Source organism: Patiria miniata, unplaced genomic scaffold (genome assembly GCF_015706575.1).
Source record: "Patiria miniata isolate m_02_andy unplaced genomic scaffold, ASM1570657v1 HiC_scaffold_30, whole genome shotgun sequence".
Taxonomy (NCBI): Eukaryota; Metazoa; Echinodermata; class Asteroidea; order Valvatida; family Asterinidae; genus Patiria; species Patiria miniata.
In genome coordinates this window covers 5,525,126-5,546,012 of record NW_024037070.1, presented here as the reverse complement: position 1 = coordinate 5,546,012, position 20,887 = coordinate 5,525,126, and the positions used below count along the sequence as shown (strand labels likewise).

Below are 20,887 nucleotides of genomic sequence, written 5' to 3'. Positions count from 1 at the left end.
TTCGGGCATGCTATCAATTCTGTCACGAAAGGCCCCCTTCAATGGCGAAAAAGCATTGTGCTAGCTATTGTTCAGAAAATCTGTCACAGGCAGTTGCTTTGGACAATAGCTTGCACAATGGTTTCTCCATTGAGGGGGGCCTTGTGAGTGTGCAGAGATCACATGCCGGGATTCGTCTTTACTGTTTTTCACATATGAATAGAACACTCTGAAGCAGGTTTCCGATATCAAAATGCTGCGTTCTATAACCGCCATGTTACGCGGACGCTCATTCTGATGGTAAACAACGCGTGCGTCGTGTGACCATCTCCCTTGCACGTTCTTATGCGCCCACAATGCGCGTTCACGTATTAAGTATGGCGGTTATTAGGACGCAGCGTTTTGATGTCAGAAATTTTGGACCATTACAGCATGGATATTTACAGGACTTCCTTTCACAAAATTTTGTGTATACAAGATTAACATCATCAGCTCCTTTCCTACACATCGTTTGCACTGTAGCCATCTTTAGAGGTCTGTTATGTTCAACTGGGATACGCATGAGTATACCATTTGTGCATTCATTGTTTATCTACTGAGATAAAACACACCTCAAAGATGCTGCCTAATGCAATCCATCTGTTGGACTGTGGGTATGAGTGGCCGAAGCCAAATTCACCAGCTTTTGAAACAAATTGTGATGAGGATTATCAACAATGTAAAAATATATTTAAAAACATCACTGTTTATACAAAATGATGTTAATGAAAATAAATGTACATCTGCAAGACTCAAATGATTGAGAGAAAAACAGGGGTTTTTACTTGTGTCTGTTTTAATGAGCATTGTGTATACAATTCAAATAGCCAAAACGCCTTAACCCCCCCCCAAAAAAAAGTCACTACTGAAAATGAAACTATTTTTGGTTTATAGAAAATCCATTTGTATACCAATTTGATGTGTAAATAAAACTGCACATTCCCGCAACCTCTCAACTGCCCACTTCCTCCCCCCCCCAAAAAAAACCTATTTTTATTAGTTGTGTAAAAAAAAAAAAAACACATCTCCGCTCCCTCCTCAAGGCCCCCCCCCCCCCCCACCACCACACACACAAGTGTGTAAACACCTTCATTCGTGCACCCCTATTGTCCCTCTGTTGTTTGTACTTCAACTTTTTAGGAAGACCTCCCATATGTTTTGTACACGATCATCAATCGTGGACCTTCGGGAATTGTGGACCCTATTGTCCTCTATTGTTCAATGTCCCCTATTGAATGCAAAAACAAACCCACGTACAAACACAGTGGTGTTATCCTATACTTGTGAGGACCTCCTATTGTTCCCTTCTTTTGTTCCTACCGTGTGTACTTTTTCTCAACAGGTCCCATAAGGTTTGTACAATAAAACCTCCTGAGGACTTGGCTCAGGTCCTCGGGTGTTATTGTTATCGCACACACCCCATTGTCCTAAGTCCTCAGTTGTAAAGAATAACAAGATTCCTACACACACACACAGGTGGGATATCAAAGAAACCCCAATTCCCATCTCGGCCACGGTGGGATTCGAACTGTTGCTTCAGTCTTGACCCTCCAAAAACCTCAATCAATCCCCGAGTGTTCTCCCTCGGAGTCTGTCTGCCTGCCTGGCACATCACTGTCCTGAGGTCGAGAGATGGGGAGAAGGTCGCCCCAGGCAGAGTACCTTGCGCACCGATAGAGCTCCCTGCAATATCAAAGGATAAAACGGGCATTGGGAAAGTGTGCCTTTAAAAACTAGGGGTGTGCTTTTATGGATACTTGTTCTGTACAAGATCAAAAACTGACCTCCCATGCTTGGCTCGAGTGATGATCGTTTCTTCCAACTGACCGTTGGAGCAACATAGCCTGCAGATTACATGCCGAGCACGCGGCAAAACTGGACGGACGATTCTTGGCCAGTGGTCAGTATTATCAACTGTACCAAAAAAGGGGGGAAAAACAGTATAAATCATCCAAAAAGTTTTAAACAAATCATGGTTCCATAAAGCATATCTCATACAGGGCTTCAGCTGAAGTATTTTTTAGTGTTCGGTGCACAGGACATTTTCCTATTTGCAGAAACGTTGTGCCATTCCAATCAGAAATGTACAACACAAACACATTCACTAATATCTTCTTTTTTTTAAAGCTCAGTGTTGCCCCGAGTGATTGTGAGAAAAAAAATCACTTGGGTTGGACTCGAACCCAAGACCTCCTGCTTACTAGCGCAGACATCTACCACTCGACCACCGAGTTTGCCAGCGTCAGCTGGCTGGTTTTGAATCTAATGTAGCAGTGGGTACCACAATAAAACTATTCATAAGTTTTTGACTTGAGTGAAAGGACAACTTTGCACAGAATGTATGTTTGCATAGGAGGGTTAAAGTCACCAACAATAATTCCATGTCATTTTTTTTAAATGTTGGAAACTATAATGTACATTTACCTGATGTTCTGGGACCTTTCCTGAGCACGAGGTAGCAGAATCGCTCCCTGGTCAACTCTGAGGAGTGCCCTCTTTTGTTGAAATCATGAAAGTCCTGCTCAAAGTTGCAAGGCGTTCCCGAGTTGTCTATGGTCCTTGGGCAGGATTGGTCATGTTGACACTACCAAAAAATCCAAAAATTCACAAATAGCTGAAAAACTGAATAGATCAACGTTATCGGTTCAATAAAAGGGGAGACGTAGTACATTAACCCTAACAGAAATCAACCCATCAAACCCCCACGGCATGTTTTGTTGGAATCTGTCAGGATGGGTACAGTACCCCTAAACTGACAGTCTTTTACATTGGGTTGGGGCACCTCCAAAATCAATATCACAAATATGTGTGTGCAGTTTTCCATATTGTGTTGGAATTTGCCAGGATGGGTATGGTTCCTAGTAAATCATGCCAGGGAGTTAGGGCCAAAAGGAATTTAACATGCCAAGTCATAAAGTCACGCTGATCCAAATTATTTTAAAGGATTTGAATTAAGAATATGAAACTATAAGTAGTGAAAATTACTTATCACTCACTGGAGCGAAGACATGACCAACAAGGTTTGTAGAATCCTCAGCCAATCCCAGCTCTCCCCTATCAACACCCCTGGCAACCCCTCTACCCGTCTCATTTCTGTTCTCTTCTCTCTGAAGGTCGTTGAGAATGAAATCCCTGGCCTCCATGAGAGTCTTGTAGCCTTCGTTGGTGCCGCACTCGACAAGGACCAAAAACTGGTCCGTTTTGCGCCATAACGTCCGGAGGGTGTTTAGCCGATCGGCACTGCTCGGTAACTCCAGTAAGGAGTAGGCGCTTATCGTCAAGTCATACTTCTTCTGTACAAAACAAACAAAATCAAAATTGAGATGTCAATGAATAGCCAAACCAAATTTAAATGTTAATTTATCTATGCCAAAAAATCCATCGTAAGTAATTAATTGTGACTCTTGCTACTATACAGGGTGAGTCAAACAAAAGGAAACTCAAATGGCAGGACCATTTTTTCCATAAAGTTCTGCATGTATCATTTCAAAATCTAGGATATGAAAGCCCAATTCGTAAGCTTTCTTTTAGTACGAGAGTCATTCAAATCACTCATGTACTTTTCAAGTTACGGAATTTTAAACACAACCACCGTTTTAAAGTTCTGTCCACGGATCACAAAAAAAGGTGCGTGTTCTTTCAGCAAAACGAAAACAATTCACGTACATTTCTATGTGAATTGTTTTCACATAGGGATGTTTCTACGAGACTTGAACCTTTTTTTTTTGAAAGGTACATTCGAATGCATGTGATCTAATAATTGTTGACAGCTTTGGCTCATAATTTTATAGCTTTGCTCACTTCACTGTTCGCAATATGTTTAAAGGGAATATACAACATTTGCTTTTGCTGTAATTTTCAGAAATGGATGGATTTGGGGGTAAAGCATTTTATAGCAAAAATTGTCACAATGACCTGTTTAAAGTTTTGTGTTCATAGATGCCGTAAAAACAAAGAAAAAATGCTGTTCTTGAAGTTTTGTTCCCTGACCCTATTCAGACCAAACGGAGGACTTTATAAATGTCGGGGAATTGTCAGGTCAGGAAACCAGTCTAGCTAGCTTGCACCCATTTGTAGATGTGTAACCGATTGCATACAAATTGTGGACTAATGTGGAACTAGGGGGAAAAAAGTAATTTATGTCCCAATGATTGTCGGCGGACCATCGTTGGAAATTGATAGAAAAAATTCCACTTTTCTTGAAAATGACAGCAAACCAAGTGCCATGATTTCATAGGATGCTTGTTGAGACTATTATTTACTAACAGTCAAGTAAGGTATGTCATAATGATTTGATAGGTTTTTTAAATGTTTGCAAATATTGTATATCACCTTTAAGTAAATCTGGGCAGATTTCCTTTGCTCCATGTCTCATTGAAAACTGAATAACTTTTGTAATGACAGAAAAATATCAATTTGAAACAAATATATTTAAGTTTTGGTGGAAATTTAAAAATAGCCCACGGTGAACAAAACTTTCGAATATTTTGTTTATTTTTCAAAATGGAGTGCTGACCTGTAGTGACATTGGCAAGAAGTGTCTGAAGTAGACCCCTTTGATGATGGAGTTATTTTCCTCATTCTCGGCTTCTTGTTCCCTCATGAGTGCCTCCGCCACGTCATGCATGGGTCTGGAGGTATCCACGCAGTAAAACTCTTTGATGGCATCGCCCCACAGGGTGTGTGCAGCCCTGCAGGTAAAAATAAGAGGGGCAGGTTTGCCTTTGCCATGGTTCATTTGAATAGCTTATGACTTGACTTGGGATTGAATGATCGTGACTGACTTGTGAGGAGTTGAGATGAACTCTACAACAACACTGCAGAAAAAAATTTCTGCCGAGCTTGACCAATGCAAATCTGATATTGCAGTCAATGACAATAGAATTTTGCCCTATTCAGTTTATTAACCCTAACCCCTTGGTAGTTCCTCAGGACAACCCTGCTAAATCCAACAGAGTCCAACCGGAGTTTCCTGCTCAATCCACTGTGCCTCATTTTCAGTTGTCTGCTGAATCCAACGGAGTCCAACTTGGCATTATAATTCGGTTTAGTTGCCTGCTGAGTCCAACATTTTGCATCAGGAATGTACACAAGGGGTTTACTGCTCAATCCAACAGGCTCCATCAGACTGACATAGTTGGATCCTGTGGGATTCAGCACGGTTAGGATTTTAAGTTTCTCAGAGGAAAGGTTGAATGTTGAATTCAACATGATGCTGCTCACCATGATGCTGTTCCGATACCAGAACCGAAGTCCAGCAGGTTCTGAGGGCTGAAGTCTGGAAGCCTCTTTTGGATCTTCAAAACAGAAAAGGAAGATTGTCTAAAACAAAAAATGGACTTATATGGAATGATCATAGAATGTAGCAGTGAGATAATAAAGATGACCATATGAAGCACATTGATACAAAAGTTGACTGCATGATGGCACTCCTGGACACATTTTTTAAACCAAAGAGATTTTTTTTATGGGGGGGGGGTTCTGCTACTGAAAACAATGTTTGTGACCAGGAGTAAATTAAATGTTAAAGTTATGGCATTCACACAAATTGAGAAGAAATTTGTTGGCTGAAAAAAAAAACATTTATTAAAGTTCTCTTTTTGGGCTTTGAACTTCGAAGTAATTCATAAATACCTGAGATAGTTTACCCATTCCTACTGGTCAAGAGACATCACGTGGTTGGCTTTAAACCACTGATGAAACACCCGCTGGCTTTAAATACAATTCCCGAGTTCAGCGCCACATCGCGCAGTACGTGCCGTGTGCGCCCCAATTTCCATATAAGGAGAGACTGGAGAGAGATTTTTAGCACTATGCACACGAGGTACGTACCACAGATATGGCAAGAGGGGTGCTTCACAAACCATGAAGTAAATTGTTGAACAAAATCATTGGAAATTTGTGAATTTTTGATTTTGTTTTCACTTTTTGGCTGAAAGGGATTTAGGAATGGGAATAAGTATGTGCTTGGTCGGTTTCAAACAAGTACATTTAAAACTGGCTAGGAGCCTGGACGCTGATAATGGCCCGAGTTGAAATCGGCGTCCAGACGTCTAGCCAGTTTTAAAGCTATAGTCCATCATTTGCAGCCATCCGAAAAAGTAACTGGCGTATTATTGTTGAAAAACATACTTGGTTGAAAGATAGTAAGTGGACTAAACTCCCTGTGAAATTAATCTTTCTGGCAAGCTATCATTTTGAAGTAATCAACGAAAGAAGGCCTTTCCAACGGTGCGTCTTAAGACGCACCGTAGGAAAATTTTAATTAGTAGTTCGTTTTGTTATTCGGCGCAGCGCGCGCAAGCATTGGCACGACGCACAGGCACGCGCGGTTGCTATAATTCGTCGGATCATTGCGCGACATCGCGTATAGCTGCAATTCAAAACCATTCAAAACATGATTCAGCAACTGTTGATTTGAAATTGAGATCCTAGAATGCTGTTTTTCTCGGAATATACAGCTGAAGCTGAACTGAAACTTCATCAGGTTAGTTGCTCAGTATCCTTCATTAGATTTTGAACACTTTTGTTGCTTCAAACGAACAAAATGCACAAATTACAAATGATGGACTATATCTTTAAACGTACTTGGTTTTTACCGGCCAAGTACATATTTATTCCCTTATTACAATTGATCTGTGTACCTCTTGGAGCACCCTGTAGATTGTGGCATAGTTTGGTGCTATCCTGGCTAGGGTGTAGGCACACACTGTAACTTCATCATACCTGAGGCACGTAAGAAAAACAATATCTAGTAGTGGTATCTGATTTATCTAAAAGCAAAACCCTCTTGAATAAACCATGACAAGATTATTTAAAATTGACTACAAGATTTGTTGCAAAGTGGCGTTGCAACCTTGTGTTGCAAACTTGTGTTGATGAATAGAGGAATGGGTTTAATACAGGCAAGAAATAATTTCAAAGAAACAGAATTCGTGAAACTCCAGTGAACATGTACTAAAAGGTTTAAAATTGCTGCCTGAGCAAATGTTTTCTTCAAACCGCAAATTTCTATTCCACCAGCTCCACGAAATTGGCCACAGAGCTAGATTCATTCCAAATTAAGCTTGATTCGTACTTCATGTGACTTTGAGAGCGAAGCGAATTCATTAGGGGTAACACATTCAAACGATGATTAATTGACGTCATGACATTCGCTTCACTTTCCCATTCGGGTGAAGAAAGATTTGGCCTTTATAGACTCAGATTCAAAACTGAAGTGAAGTATTGGGGCCCAATTTTACAGGCAAGCAAGGAATGTTGGCTTTTGCACATGCGCAGAATTTTTTAGCTAGCGCTGTTAGCACAGAATGGCAATCGTAAGTGCAGGAGATCTGTGGTTATCGGAGTCATAGAACTGCTAAGCATGAACAAGTAGGCGTAGTAACAACAGATGACCAGCTCCTATGTCATGTGCTATGTAAAGGTTGAGATTGTTTCTCAGCTGATTTTGGGTCAACAATCTGCTGAGCAAGAAAATGTGCAAAGCACTATTTTCTGCTTAGCGGCAGTGTTGTAGTCGAGTCCATCACAAGTCCCTGCAAGTCCAGCACAAGTCCATCACAAGTCCTTTAATCTCAAGTCAAGTCACTAGCTATTCAAATGAACTGTCCAACTCGGTCCGTGTCAACTCGGTCCCAAGTCAACTCGGTCCCGTGTCAACTTGGTCCGAAACCAACTCGGTCCCAAGTCAACTCGGTCCCAAGTCAACTCGGTCCCAAGTCAACTTGGTCCCAGGTCAACTCTGTCATTTATTAGTTAAGAGGCCTATTAATTCCCTGCAGGCTATATAGACCGGCCACACAGCCTAGAAATCCACGTTAAACAAACAGAGAAAACTTAACATTAGCCGGCGACCACTATGGGCTGGTGCACATAATGCATCACCCAACGCTCAAGATGAGATTGTTGCGAAAAATTTCAAGTGTTTGTGTATATTTTTCCATAGGGACTAAGTCGATTTGGGACCTAGTTGACCTGGGGCCTAGCTGATCTTGGACCGAGTTGACCTGGGACCGAGTTGACCTGGGACCGAGTTGACCTAGGACCTAGCTGATCTTGGACCGAGTTGACCTGGGCCTGAGTTGACTCGGGACCGACTTGATTTGGGACCAAGTTGACTCGGACCGAGTTGGTTTCGGACCGAGTTGACCTGAAACCGTAACAAAAGCCTTCCTTTGTCATTGTTCACCCTTTACATGGACTTGTGCCAGGACTTGTAAAAGGACTCGTGAAAGGACTTGTGATGGACTCGACTACAACACTGCTTAGCAGCTCCACAGAATTGGGCCAAGTTATACTGCATGCAATGAAGCTCCAGCATACCCACTAAATATAAAGCAAACCACACGATCTATGAAGACAAATGGGTTTGCTTTTTTAAAGAGATCCTTGGACCGCTGCCTATATTTCTGACTACTCACGTGATGGGCTGCCAATGGTAGACGTGTCTCCGCAAAGTGTTCATGACGGAAGACACTTTCTTTTTGCGGTCTTTGGGTAGGTCATGACTGTATAACATTTCCTCATCAAGGTCTTGAAAAAAATGTAAACAGATAATAAATAAATCATACATCAAACTTTTACGGGGATTAGTCCCCACAAACATTTACTTTACTCTGGCAAATAACAAGGCAAATGAAACAGACAAAAATCAATTTGAAATCTTCATTTCTTCAGTACTGGTTTTATTCAACCAAAATATGCATCAATCGTTTTTAAGTGGTTACTGTCCTCACCTTACAACGCCTTGCTGGGTTCGATTCCTGTCCTGGTCCACATGTGGATTGGGTTTTCAGTCCCTACCTGATTCTGTGGGTTTTCCCCAGAATATTCTTCTGGGGTTTTTCCTCCCACCTCTAAAACTGTAACTTCCTCTCACTGTCTTCTCTCTACATGTTTCTGCAAGCTTTCGAGCTACAGTGCCTAGGGCACTTTTGAGGAATCCTTGTTTTCATTACCAGAAAGAAAGAAAGAAATGAAGTAAGTCCACCCATAATGAATAAAGAAGCCTCATAACCCCTGTGTTGTAGTCAAGTCCGTCACAAGTAAGGTCAAGAGTCTTGTGACGGACTTGTAAGGACTTGTGGTAGACTTGTGATTGACCTTGTGAGGACTTGTGACTGGCTTGTGAGGACTTGTGATGGACTTGGCTTTCCTACCCTCCACTCCTTGTATCCTTGCATACTCCTGTGCCTTGGCCCTCAGCCCTGCTTCCTCCAGAGGTTGTTGTCTGCTCCACAGGTAATTCCCGAGTGCTGTGGCCCGCGGCTTAAGCTGTTTCACTGGCTTGTCTGATGAACAAAAAAGTATTCATACCTCAAGTTACAAAAGTGTTACAAAACTGTGAGTCAGTGTGTTACCCTATAACCTTCCTCGATCCTCCATAGTCCTCCGAGTGGTTTTTGGAGGATTTTGGAGGATTGAGGCTGAATGCAACATACAATTTAGGAGGATTGAGGAGGACTGAGGGCACGTGGACCATTCAGTATTGGTTGATTTTGGAGGATTGAGGCTGAATGGTGTTTGAAGAAGAGGAGGATTTTGAAGGAGTGAAGATGAATGCTAAGATGATGGGCTGTTAGAGGATTTTGAAGGATTGAGGCAGTAGGTATCCTTCATTTGAGGCAGTGGGTATCTTTCGTTTTGGAGGATTTTGAAGAATTGAAGATGGTTCCTAGCAAAAAGGGCCTAGGGGTTTAGGATTAAGTTAAACTTAATGTGTCTTTGTATGACAACTGTTCACCATGCTTAAAATGTCAGGAAAATTATTCTGGTCAACAATATGAAACTCGTTCAGTGCATTTGAAGGATTTGCACTCTTATATTTATATTCAAGTTGATGAATGAGTGGTACTTTTTAACCCTAACTCCCTAGCATGATTTACTAGGAACCATACCCATCCTGGCAAACTCCAACACTGTATGGGAAACTGTGCATACATATTTCTGACTTAGTTTCTGGAGGTGTGCCAACCCAATGTAAAAGACTGTCAGTTTAGGGGTACTGTAGCCATCCAGACAGATTCCAACAATACATGCTGTTGGGGTTCGATGGGTTGAGTTCAGTTAGGGTAAAGAAATCTGAGAAAAAAAATCAGTGAGACTTTCTGGAGAAAGTTCTCTATTCAGGAAACAAAGGCCTTATTTTGAGATATTCTTTTTTTTTCCAATGTTTAAAATAAAGAGTGACACCAACTTAAAAGCCTACATGTAGATAAGACTGATTTTCTGTATGTTTGGTACAAAGAACACTGTATGCTTTTAGTATGTTTAGTTTTGGACTCCCGATAATATTTGTGAAAAATTTGAAAAGGCTGTAGACAAGGGTAATAGAACTATTGGGTAAGACAAACAGATGAATCAACTTTCACTTTAATACCAGCCAGGTATTGGTTGAGGTTCTGCAGTAAAGCATCAGGAAGTTTGACATTTTTGGGTCGCATGATCCCGGGATGTTTTCTGAATGTTTTCAACTCAGTTAAGGAGTCATCAACGGTGGTCTGGTAGTTCGTCACTGTGGCTAGCTACAAAATATGCACAGAAAAATTTAGATTATATATGGCTGTGGATATTGCACCAGATCCGGCTTTCTTTTAGTAAGCAATATTAAGCCTGAACGGCACTGAACATGCGTAGTGACCGTTTTGGGAAGAATTCCATACATGGACATCACTAATTCCTCCCTGCAATGACCTATCAGGTTGATAACATGTCCTAAAAAGTCTAATTTAGCAGGGAAAATATAGAAGCATCTGAGAAAACACTTAAAATTGTTCAGACCATTCTCATAGGGTTTGTGCACAGGGTGTCAAGTGATGTCCAGGTATGGAATTCTTTCCCAAATGACACTTGCTGCTCGACAATGGTGGTAATTTTAATCGAAGTGGCTATCGTTACGGCAGCCGTTGTTTAGCGCCCTCTACGATACTTTTTTGATACTCACGCAGGTATATAATTATTTGTTTCCCCACGATTTAGCGAGCAGTGCGACAGCTCAGTCAATAAAGGGTAGGATTTTGCACCGCAAGGTTGCGGGTTCGTAGCTCAGTTTTGCACTCGAATTTTTTTCCTTTTCTAACCTGAGGCTTTGGAGGATTTTTTTTAAAAGGGAAATAAAGTCCGAATTTCATAACGTTCAAATTCACTTTTTTCCTTCTAATTTTATATTTTCTTCTCATGTTTTTATAAAAGTTGCAGTAGTCCGTAACGATAGAAAATGGGAAATGCGTTACGGCTGCCGTAACGATAGCCACTGCGAATTTTAATAGGCCTACATAATATAATGAAGGCATACTCATCTCTGCATAAAAGAGGGCACTGTAAGATCTCTCCGACTAAATACTGTTTACTAATAAAAAGCCGGATCCGCAATATAGGCCTATCCACTATCATTTAAATAATAAAACAAAACTACTACTAAATCACTACAGAATCACAAAACCTACATTCTTTTCTGGAAATTTTTTATTATTTCCAATTCAAACCACAAAAGGTGCACTATACATGCTTTATCATATATGTATGTCTATCCCTTTTGAAACTTATGAAACATTTACAGTTGGGAAAAAATGTTGCAACCTGACACCACTTCCGCGATTGTGTACAAAGTCTATGGAGAGTCAAGACAATTTTCTAAGTATTTCCTAACAAAAGTGGAAATGTTTCTCAATCTCAGTCCCAGATTTATGTCTTCTCATGCTAATCATCATTTTTGCACTTATTGACCTTTTATTAAATGTTCATCGAGATTGTTTGAGGTGACGTCAGGTTGCAACATTTTTTCCTACAGTTTTAATAGTATACACCCTCAACTACACACTCCCCCACATTTCCGACTGGGTCTGGGCATGGAGCTATATAACTTTTTTAGCCCCATAAATGTGGCCTATTTACTGGACTGCCTCCGTAAACATAGGCCACACATCCACATGTACAAAAATCGTGTCGACTTTGCCAAATTTTGATTTTCACATTTAGGCTTAGTTTGTAGGATTTTTTTGCTTTAGAAGCATACTCACCCTCTTTTTATAGGCTAGTCAGAAAGTGCTGCCTTTTTCAGATGTCTAATTTTTGTGAAATTTCATGTTGAAATTTTGATACGCAAACGTGTAAAAATGAATCTGGAAATTTCACGAAAAATATACATCTGAAAAAGGCAGCAATTTCTGATTAGCTTATAAAGAGGTAGCCCCATAAATGTGGCCTATTTACTGGACTGCCTCCGTAAACATAGGCCACACATCCACATGTACAAAAAACGTGTCGACTTTGCCAAATTTTGATTTTCACATTTAGGCTTACTTTTTACGTTTTTTTTTTTGCTTTAGAAGCATTCTCACCCTCTATATAGGCTAATCAGAAAGTGCTGCCTTTTTCAGATGTCCATTTTTCGTGAAATTTCCAGATGCACACGTTTGCACACGTTTGCGTATCAAAATTTCAACATGAAATTTCACAAAAATTAAACATCTGAAAAAGGCAGCACTTTCTGATTAGCCTATATAGGGGGTGAGAATGCTTCTAAAGCAAAAAAAATCTACAAAGTAAGCCTAAATGTGAAAATCAAAATTTGGCAAAGTCGACACGTTTTTTGTACATGTGGATGTGTGGCCTATGTTTACGGAGGCAGTCCAGTAAATAGGCCACATTTATGGGGCTAATAAAGAGGGTGAGTATGCTTCTAAAGCAAAAAAACCCTACAAACTAAGCCTAAAATGTGAAAATCAAAATTTGGCAAAATCGACACGATTTTTGTACATGTGGATGTGTGGCCTATGTTTACGGAGGCAGTCCAGTAAATAGGCCACATTTATGGGGCTATAACTTTTTATACATGCAGCTCCATGGTCTGGGCCGAGGCCCGGGCCGGGCCGCGCCACGTGCCAACGGCAATTGGCAACGCGTAACAGTAACAGTAACAACATGCATATGCGTAACGTAACGTAACGTTGGTAATTAAGACAAACATTTCACTGCTCTGTTAAAAATTCAAAGATGGTTCCACTGTAAGTCTCCATATAAACTCACCCATCTCTTCAAATCTGATCTCAAGCCGATGAAATTTAATTTTCGCTTCCCAACAAGTAGCCGAAACATGCTGTCCATGGGGGCTGCCATCTTGCTTTTAGTCTGTTTCCCAACCGTTACGTTTGATTCAGCGTGTAAGAAGCATGCGATAATGTGGGTTACCAGATTCACATTTTCTCATGAAAGTTCAAAGGTCAATAATTTACATAAAGTTGTGGGACGTGCCGTTCGATCGTCTGCTCGCCGCCGGTCTTGAAATAATCATGAAAATCGTCACTTGCAGAGCTCCTGTGAATATAGCAGTCATCAAATATTGTAAGATATGGCTATAGATCGTACTGAATCACAAACCGTAGTATTTTAGTTCTTAAATCAGCACAAAAAAGGTGTATTTGGTTGTGCTAATACTGAGAACGGCAGTGCATTTGATTTGTACTGAATTTGTAGGCCAAATTTAGTTAGGCCTAGCCGGACCAGAGTACCAGCATCTCTGCTGATGTCCCGTTTCTGCTGGTCTGATTCTTTCCTACATGGATGCATATACTCAAGGATGATGATTTACAAATCACTTGATTCAAACTTTTATTTTAATTGATATTTGAATTTGATTTTTTTATTGTTGTCATTTCACATTTATTATTCTTTTTAAGCTTTGTATTTTATTATTGTGATTTGTTTTTATTTTTGTTGTTGGTGTCCCTCCCCCTTTCCCATTTCTCCATTGCTGTTAATAAACGTTTTGAGGATTTAGCACTGTTAGGGTTATGATTCAAGTTTGTATTTTAGTTATGACTTCTGAGGTATTTTTTATTATTAATATTAATGTATGGAAATGTAAATGTGGGTAAATTGATATTCTCTTAAACTCATTCAAGAATTCAAAAAAATATAGTACATGTTGTGTAGGGTTGAAGGTTATAGTGAGGCAAAGCTTTCGATTTGAAGACTTGGACTGGGGAATTTTGAGGATCATCATCCACAAAACATGGATAGTGACTTCAATATTATATGGTATTTGTGATCAATAATAATATTTTTTTCAACTAGTCCTTTTCTACTTGATGTGTTTGATTTCTTTCATTGTTCTTCGTTTTTTTATTTGTCCATTTATTGTAGGGGGAAAGAGAAATGAAAAGCTGATTCTTCCCGTCAACTCTTCTCTGAGTGCAACGCTTCATCTTGACCAGCTCTGCACCAAGACCACTGTGGCTGCAAGCAGTGCATTCCAGGCTGATAGGATATGGCTCAACGGAAAGTAAATAGTCAACAACGCTCTGCTAAATTGTCAAAAAGTCTTGAAAATGACAACAGTAATGGTGATCATGTAGTGTAGGGCCCCGTTCCTATTAGTATAAGAGAACCAAATCCATTTTTAATTTATTTGACTTACCAAACTAGTTGGTAACATTAAGAACAAACAGGTATGTCGTACGGTAGATAGAGGGCAGAGTTTTGAATTTTTTAGGGAAATTTGGGGGTAAATGACGATGGCGACGACAAAATGCAACACGAAAAAAAGAATGTGATCACCGCAATGTACCGTGAATGCGCAATAACGCGCTGAATCGCACGGCACCAACCGTAACTGCGTACGAAAATCGCAAATTCTACCCCATGAAACTGTTCAAAATTACAACCAAAAAATTGTGTCATTAGAATTGAGAGAAGTACAGTTGGAAGTGCAAGAAGTAGCACTTGTCGTCAGTTGTGCATTCACCCTCCTGCTATTTGAACAGTTACAGACAGTCAAAAAAATGAATCCTCTTCCCTGCCATGCCTTTTATACAGGCTAGTCACCAACAGTCGGATCATATTTGAAGCAAGCACTGTGACAAGTCAGATTCAGTCAACAGACATAAGCAGGCAAGAAGTAGTCACAGCTGGCTTATCAATTACCTACAGTCAAAGCACAGCTGTATAAAGTTACATAAACAGTCACAGCCAGTCAATCCTGCCGTACGTAGGGTGTATGGGAGCTCTTAACTGTTGAAAGCAGTCGCTTTATTGATTTTGACTGAAAGGACAACTTTTCAAAGAATGTCTGTTTGCATAGGAGGGCTCATTACAATTTGGAGACAGCTTATTAAATAACCATAAAAGAAATGAAGGTTTTGGATTTCACTGACTTCTCAAAACCCAAACTAGTTATTTTCAAATTGAGTTCATCTTATTGTATTAGAAAGTAAAGCCGTCTTTGATTTTATTTAAATTTTATTTCCAGGGAGCAGTCATTAGACAATCCACGCTTGCAGAAATGCCTTCGAGAAAGTAAGTATATGCACCATTGTTTTCATCTTTCTCAACATGTCTGGAAGTATTTGAATATATATACACATGTAGAGAGCATCCTCACACTCTGGACCAGTATGGCCAGTCATCAAATTTCAAAAATCCCAAGATGACCTCTGAAAAAAATCCATGATTTCACAAGATATCAGGATTATGTATTAAAATAGCAGCACATACCCTATTTTTATGTGAATGGGGCTCACAAAGTGCTTTAGTTTACATTTTGCACATGTGCAATCCATACTTTCGTGTGTTCACAATACGCCAAAAAAATTCCCAAGGCTTCATTGAAACATTCCCAAGGCCTAACGTAAATTCCCAAGATCTTGGGAAAAATCCCAAGGTCTTTTTTCATCTGTGATATGCATGAGTAGACACTTTGTACTTTCATTGTCTCTGAATTTAAATAAAACTTGTCCTCAGTTGGGGGGGGGGGGGGGGGGGGGGGCGGGCTCCATGGAAGCTGTGTACATGTATTTTGTTCAGCTCAACTTGGGCACTGCAACTTACACTGAGCTATCAAAAAAATTTGAAGAAAAATGCATTACTTGCGTCAGCTCAATTTGCTCTGTTTTATTCGTATTTTTAAAGTTCGTCAAAGAGCGCGTAAGCGGAAGAGTTCCCCATCCAAGGATGCCGGTTTGCCAGTTGGGGGCGGAGGCTCCGCCCCCGAGGAGATGCTCGATTGGCACGTGCACATCTGCTCTGAGAATAACTTCCCAACGGCAGCCGGACTTGCCTCATCTGCTGCTGGCTATGCTTGTCTGGGTGAGGTATTTTTGAAATAAATTATAAAAAAAAGTTAATCAAAAAAACAAATTAGTAGATATGTTAATTAAAGTTGGGAACTTATTATCAGCTTATTGAACATCATTGATTTCAAAACAGATGGTGAAACCATTAAAATTTTTAAAATTTCCAACACTTTTTTTTTTGGTGGGGGTAATTTTCCCCACAGTTGCATCTCTTGCAAAAGTCTACGGTGTAGAAGGCAATATCTCAGACATAGCCAGGCAGGGCTCGGGCAGCGCGTGTCGCAGCATGTACGGCGGCTTTGTGCAGTGGCTGATGGGAAGGAAGAAAGATGGAGAGGACAGCATCGCAAAGCAAGTTGTTTCAGAAGACTACTGGCCCAAGATCCGCATACTCATATTGGTGGTGAGTGCCACAATGAAATACCTTCTTTCCCACTGCTAGTGGAAATTAAATAGTTAGAGCTTTTGTGAAAAAATCTCTTAAAGTGCCTCCCAGTTCTTACCCCTGATCATCAGGTTGTAAAATCAGATCTAATGCAGCAGTTCAAACATCAGTGCAAATCTACCCTTGCAGGTGCCCATTTAAACTAAACTAAAATTAAACTGATACAAGCTATGCTTTTAAGGTTTTGCCACCTCTAGTGGCCTTTATATGTTTAAGTACTTATATTACTTTTTCATTTCTGTCATGAAGAGGAAATAAATGTGATTTGATTTGATTTGAAACTCCTGGGTGGAGAGGGGCAATTGTGGCAAAGGAGCTTGCTCAAGGGTAATGGGCGTGGCTCATTAGCATGATGCAACAAAACAATTGTAAGGGTACTTGTGATAGGTCACAAGTCCATCAGAAGTCCATCAGAAGTTCATCGCAAGTCCATCACAAGTCTATCACAAGACCATCACAAGTCAATCACAGGTCATCACAAGTCAACCACAGGTCATCACAAGTCAATCACAAGTCATCCCAAGTCATCACAAGTCAACTCACAAGCGATTCAAATAACCTGTGACAAACGCATTCCTTTGTTATTGTCAATCTTCTACAACTTGTGACTACTTGTGAATTGACTTGTGATGTATCGACACAAGTACCTTACAACACTGAATATTATTGACTGGGGGTTGTGGCACATGTGTGGTTTTTACACCCTTGCAGACACACGGCACCCTCGGCTTTGCCTCAGTAGACTGGCTACAATTTGAATGTAGGTTGAAAAGATGATTTCCGATTTTGGTTATTGTGGATGTTTCCTCTTAGGTGAGCGACCAGAAGAAAGCTACCAGCAGCACCACGGGCATGCAGGCCACTGTTCAGACGAGCCCGCTACTCAAGTATCGAGCCGACGTCATCGTACCGGAGAGAATGGTCGCTATGGCAACTGCAATCAAGGAGAGGAATTTTGAAACATTTGCAGAATTGACAATGAAGGTACGAAAGATTTTCTTGGTAGTTAAACAATTTTTTTTACAATGATGGTGAGTTATCGACAGATTAGAAAAAAAAATACGAAATGGGCTAAAAAGTGTGGTGATTTTTTTATCAGGAAAATAGTTTTGAAAAGCCATTTCTACCCCGTCTTATCGTCCCTCAGTATAAAACCAAGGTCTTACATTTGTATCATAAATTATTCTGTGTGGAAAGCAGATTAAACCATGCCCTAATGTATAGAACTCTACACAATTTTTAAAAGGAGATGCCTTAAATGTGGCGTGAAATAATTACTCAGACGTTCTAACTTTCAGGTTTCAGTTTGAAGTACAACTTATTTGCCTTTTTACTCTAGGACAGCAACCAGTTTCACGCAGTGTGTCTGGACACCCATCCACCCATCTCCTACATGAACGATACCTCCAGAACCATCGTCAGGCTGGTGCATGCCTACAACGCATTCTACAATCAAACCAAAGTAAAAAAATGTGATGTTTGACCATTTCAGTGAAAAAAAAAAATTAAACCCGTTTACACATATTCCAAAACTTTCAACAGAAATTAAATTTTAAAGAGACTTTTGTATTTACCCACTCTGTCTTTATTTTACACAGAATCAAGGATGCCTGTAAACAGGTCTTATTTGCAAAGCATTAGACCTTAGTGTTGATATTCCATTGGTTTGCTCTTTGAGTCGTTTCCGAATGACTGAAACAGTCGACCTTTTGATTTAGTAGCTCCTAAAAGTTTCAAGTGTTGAATTTTTCACGAAATTAATTCAAATGTTGAAAGGAATCACCTCCACTCTGGAACGCCAGTTTAAAACAATTGATACTCAACTACAAGACAATTAGACTTCTCAAGCACTTGTCTTTGCCTTCTTCATATTTCAGCTCTACTATTGGAGACTTGTGTATTAGCATTGTTTTTTTATTATTATTCCTCTTGCCAGGCAGCGTACACCTTTGATGCTGGCCCCAATGCCGTTCTCTTCACCTTAGAGGATGATGTTGAAGAGCTTCTGTCTCTCATCACTCACTTCTTTCCTCAAGGAGAGGAGACCAACGGAGCATCATTCATCCGAGGACTGCCAGTAGATATCAAGACACCAAGCCAGGTAAATATTCAAACAAAACAAACAAATCAGCAGGGATTGCCTCAGTTATTGTATCCTTAACCCCATGCGCTCGGGAAGCGGTCATGGCCGCGGCCGCTAATCCTCATTGGAATGCAGTTGCCAGCTGTGGTATGCCATGGCACATGGCTAGTGGGTAGTTCCACAGCTGCTGCTTTTGTGCAGTCCCGCTACCACACAAAGGCTGTGCAGTCATGCGGGCCACTTGCTCTATGTGTGGAGGAATGTCCCCATTATAACCCGTGCTTAAGGGGTTAACTGGGCAACCTTCCACACGTCCTAGTGTTGACATGGAACTTTGGTCCCTGTTCCACGTCAAAGTCCTAGCTGCCCTGCCTGTTACTTTCTGCATTGCCCAAAATTGCCCAGGAACTGATTCATCGGGGTATAAATACAATGCAATATAATGTAATCAAGTGCTAATTAGTTAATTATGCCATCAAGAGAATGCCAACACCAAGACTATGCCAACATAGTTGCACAGTTGACTGCAACTTTTCAGCCTCGGTCTTGTTAGAAGATGATTCTACATATAAAAAGTCTATAAATTGCAGTATCGTACCCCAAATTTCACAAACGTGAAAAAGTACCGACTTTAGCGAATAAATTAAACCCTTTGGTTAAAAATGAAATACAAAGATGAAAATAGAAAAAAAGTCCTTACTCAGGGTCCACTTTTATTACTGGCCAGTTTTAAGCACCTATCAGCGGTGTTTAAAAAGGTTGTTTTACACCACCATGTGATTGGCTTTACTAATGGAAATGGCCAAATTATCCCAGCTGTTTGTGGATACAGAGTAACGTAATGTAATACAAGTGCCAATGGGTTCAGTTGAGTTTTTCTTTCGTTTCTTTGAACAGGAGCTGAAGGCCGCGGTGACCTTTGACCCCTTGCCCAACAGCCTACGGTATATCATCCACACCCAGGTTGGGCCGGGACCGGAGACCGTGGAGGACCAATCCCAACACTTGTTGGACCAGGACGGACAGCCAAAGAATTTGCCAAAGTGAAATGCTTCCTCTAAGTTTCCTGAAATAGATTGAAATACTCAGGTGTAGATGAACGGATCTTACGAAGTTAGTTAGTCTGTCAGTTGGTTATCCGGTTCGTTAGTGTGACGTCAGTTCATTTTAAACCACGCCCACTGGCCATTAGGTAGCATTGGAACCATTGGAACCAGAAGCTATCGCAACTTGAGAGCTTATCCAATGGGCGCTAGTAATCAGTGGTGCGCGCGCATGTATGACGTTTTTACTAACGAACCGGATGGATCACAAAAGTGTTTTGAAATGTAAACATGAAATTTTACTATGCAAATGTATTTACTTGAATATACCCCCTTGCAGATAAGATGTCAATGTAAGGGGTCTATTCCAAATTTCAATCATGCAACAGAAAGGTTTATTTCTATTTAAATGTGGGGTATTTTCTAGACTTTTCTGAATTTAATGCACGAACTTATGCTGGTATGCATAACAGCGGTTCTGGAAATGTGTAACAGTCAAAGGGAAGCAAGTGATAAAAACATGCTGGTATTTCATGGGAATATATACTGGTACAATAAAAAGATGAATGAGAATAGTTTATAAAATTTTTTGCATGTAGTTTGGGGAATGGCTGAAAGTTCCTTTTATTTTTTATCCTAAAGGATGTTCAAAAACAATATGCAACTTAAAAGAATTAACAAACTCGAAAAACAAAATACAACATAATATTTGTTAGTATAATGTGCTGGCATTATTGATCATGCAACAAAAAAATGTAAAAAAAAAAACTACAATTTTATTTATAATTCAAGCCACTATCATGATTCATCATTGTAACAGTTTACAAATCAAAATGATAGATAAAAATGCTCTAATTTATGCTTTCCTTTAATCTCAGTGTCGATAAAATATTTTAATTTAAGTATGGAAATACAGTATTTCTTGTCATTGTTAATGTCAAAATTGTTTTGGAGAATGCATGTTAAAAGAAATTGAATGGTTTTCAATTTTCTTTTTCAGTTCATTAATAAAATGAAGTCTTTCAGAGTCAATAAAAGTGCCTCTTTGTAGAACCAAATAAACAATTATGGTATGTCTCACAAACTGACAATATTCAAAGTTGCTTTAATATACTAGTGCTTTCATTGTAAAAGTAGTAAAGTCTGTCTGGAGCCTATGTGGCCCATCAGGCCGGCGTTTATCTCCCGTTTCAGTAGCATGAAATCACTGAGAATATTTCTACTC

General features: G+C 40.0%; 2 protein-coding genes across 2 annotated transcripts; one reads left to right on the top strand and one right to left on the bottom strand.

The window, feature by feature from the left end:
• Positions 1–1,193: 1,193 nt before the first annotated feature.
• Positions 1,194–13,241, bottom strand: LOC119739482 (methyltransferase-like protein 17, mitochondrial). The gene is made up of 11 exons (XM_038214455.1): positions 13,048–13,241; positions 10,400–10,544; positions 9,180–9,311; positions 8,442–8,553; positions 6,663–6,744; positions 5,242–5,315; positions 4,535–4,709; positions 3,015–3,311; positions 2,443–2,602; positions 1,803–1,932; positions 1,194–1,701 (listed from the first exon to the last, which is right to left on the bottom strand). Exons 1-11 carry the CDS (start codon positions 13,135–13,137, stop codon positions 1,578–1,580), a joined length of 1,521 nt encoding a protein of 506 aa, XP_038070383.1. The 5' UTR covers positions 13,138–13,241; the 3' UTR covers positions 1,194–1,577.
• Positions 13,242–13,259: 18 nt separating this feature from the next.
• LOC119739483 (diphosphomevalonate decarboxylase-like) lies at positions 13,260–20,796 on the top strand. Its single transcript, XM_038214456.1, has 9 exons — positions 13,260–13,362; positions 14,164–14,302; positions 15,269–15,315; positions 15,928–16,104; positions 16,295–16,494; positions 17,350–17,520; positions 17,876–17,998; positions 18,473–18,637; positions 19,517–20,796. Exons 1-9 carry the CDS (start codon positions 13,311–13,313, stop codon positions 19,664–19,666), a joined length of 1,224 nt encoding a protein of 407 aa, XP_038070384.1. The 5' UTR covers positions 13,260–13,310; the 3' UTR covers positions 19,667–20,796.
• Positions 20,797–20,887: the final 91 nt, after the last annotated feature.

Bases quoted from the DNA above. Each gene is read 5' to 3' on its own strand.
- LOC119739482 (XM_038214455.1), bottom strand. From the start codon at position 13,137: ATGGCAGCCCCCATGGACAGCATGTTTCGGCTACTTGTTGGGAAGCGA. The intron at 8,554-9,179 runs GTAGGAAAGCCA...ATTTTTTTCAAG, and splicing joins AAGGATACAAGGAGTGGAGG to ACCTTGATGAGGAAATGTTA. The intron at 3,312-4,534 runs GTCAGCACTCCA...TGTTTTGTACAG, and splicing joins TCTTGCCAATGTCACTACAG to AAGAAGTATGACTTGACGAT.
- LOC119739483 (XM_038214456.1), top strand. From the start codon at position 13,311: ATGAAAATCGTCACTTGCAGAGCTCCTGTGAATATAGCAGTCATCAAA. The intron at 16,105-16,294 runs GTGAGGTATTTT...TTTTCCCCACAG, and splicing joins TGCTGGCTATGCTTGTCTGG to TTGCATCTCTTGCAAAAGTC. The intron at 18,638-19,516 runs GTAAATATTCAA...TTCTTTGAACAG, and splicing joins ATATCAAGACACCAAGCCAG to GAGCTGAAGGCCGCGGTGAC.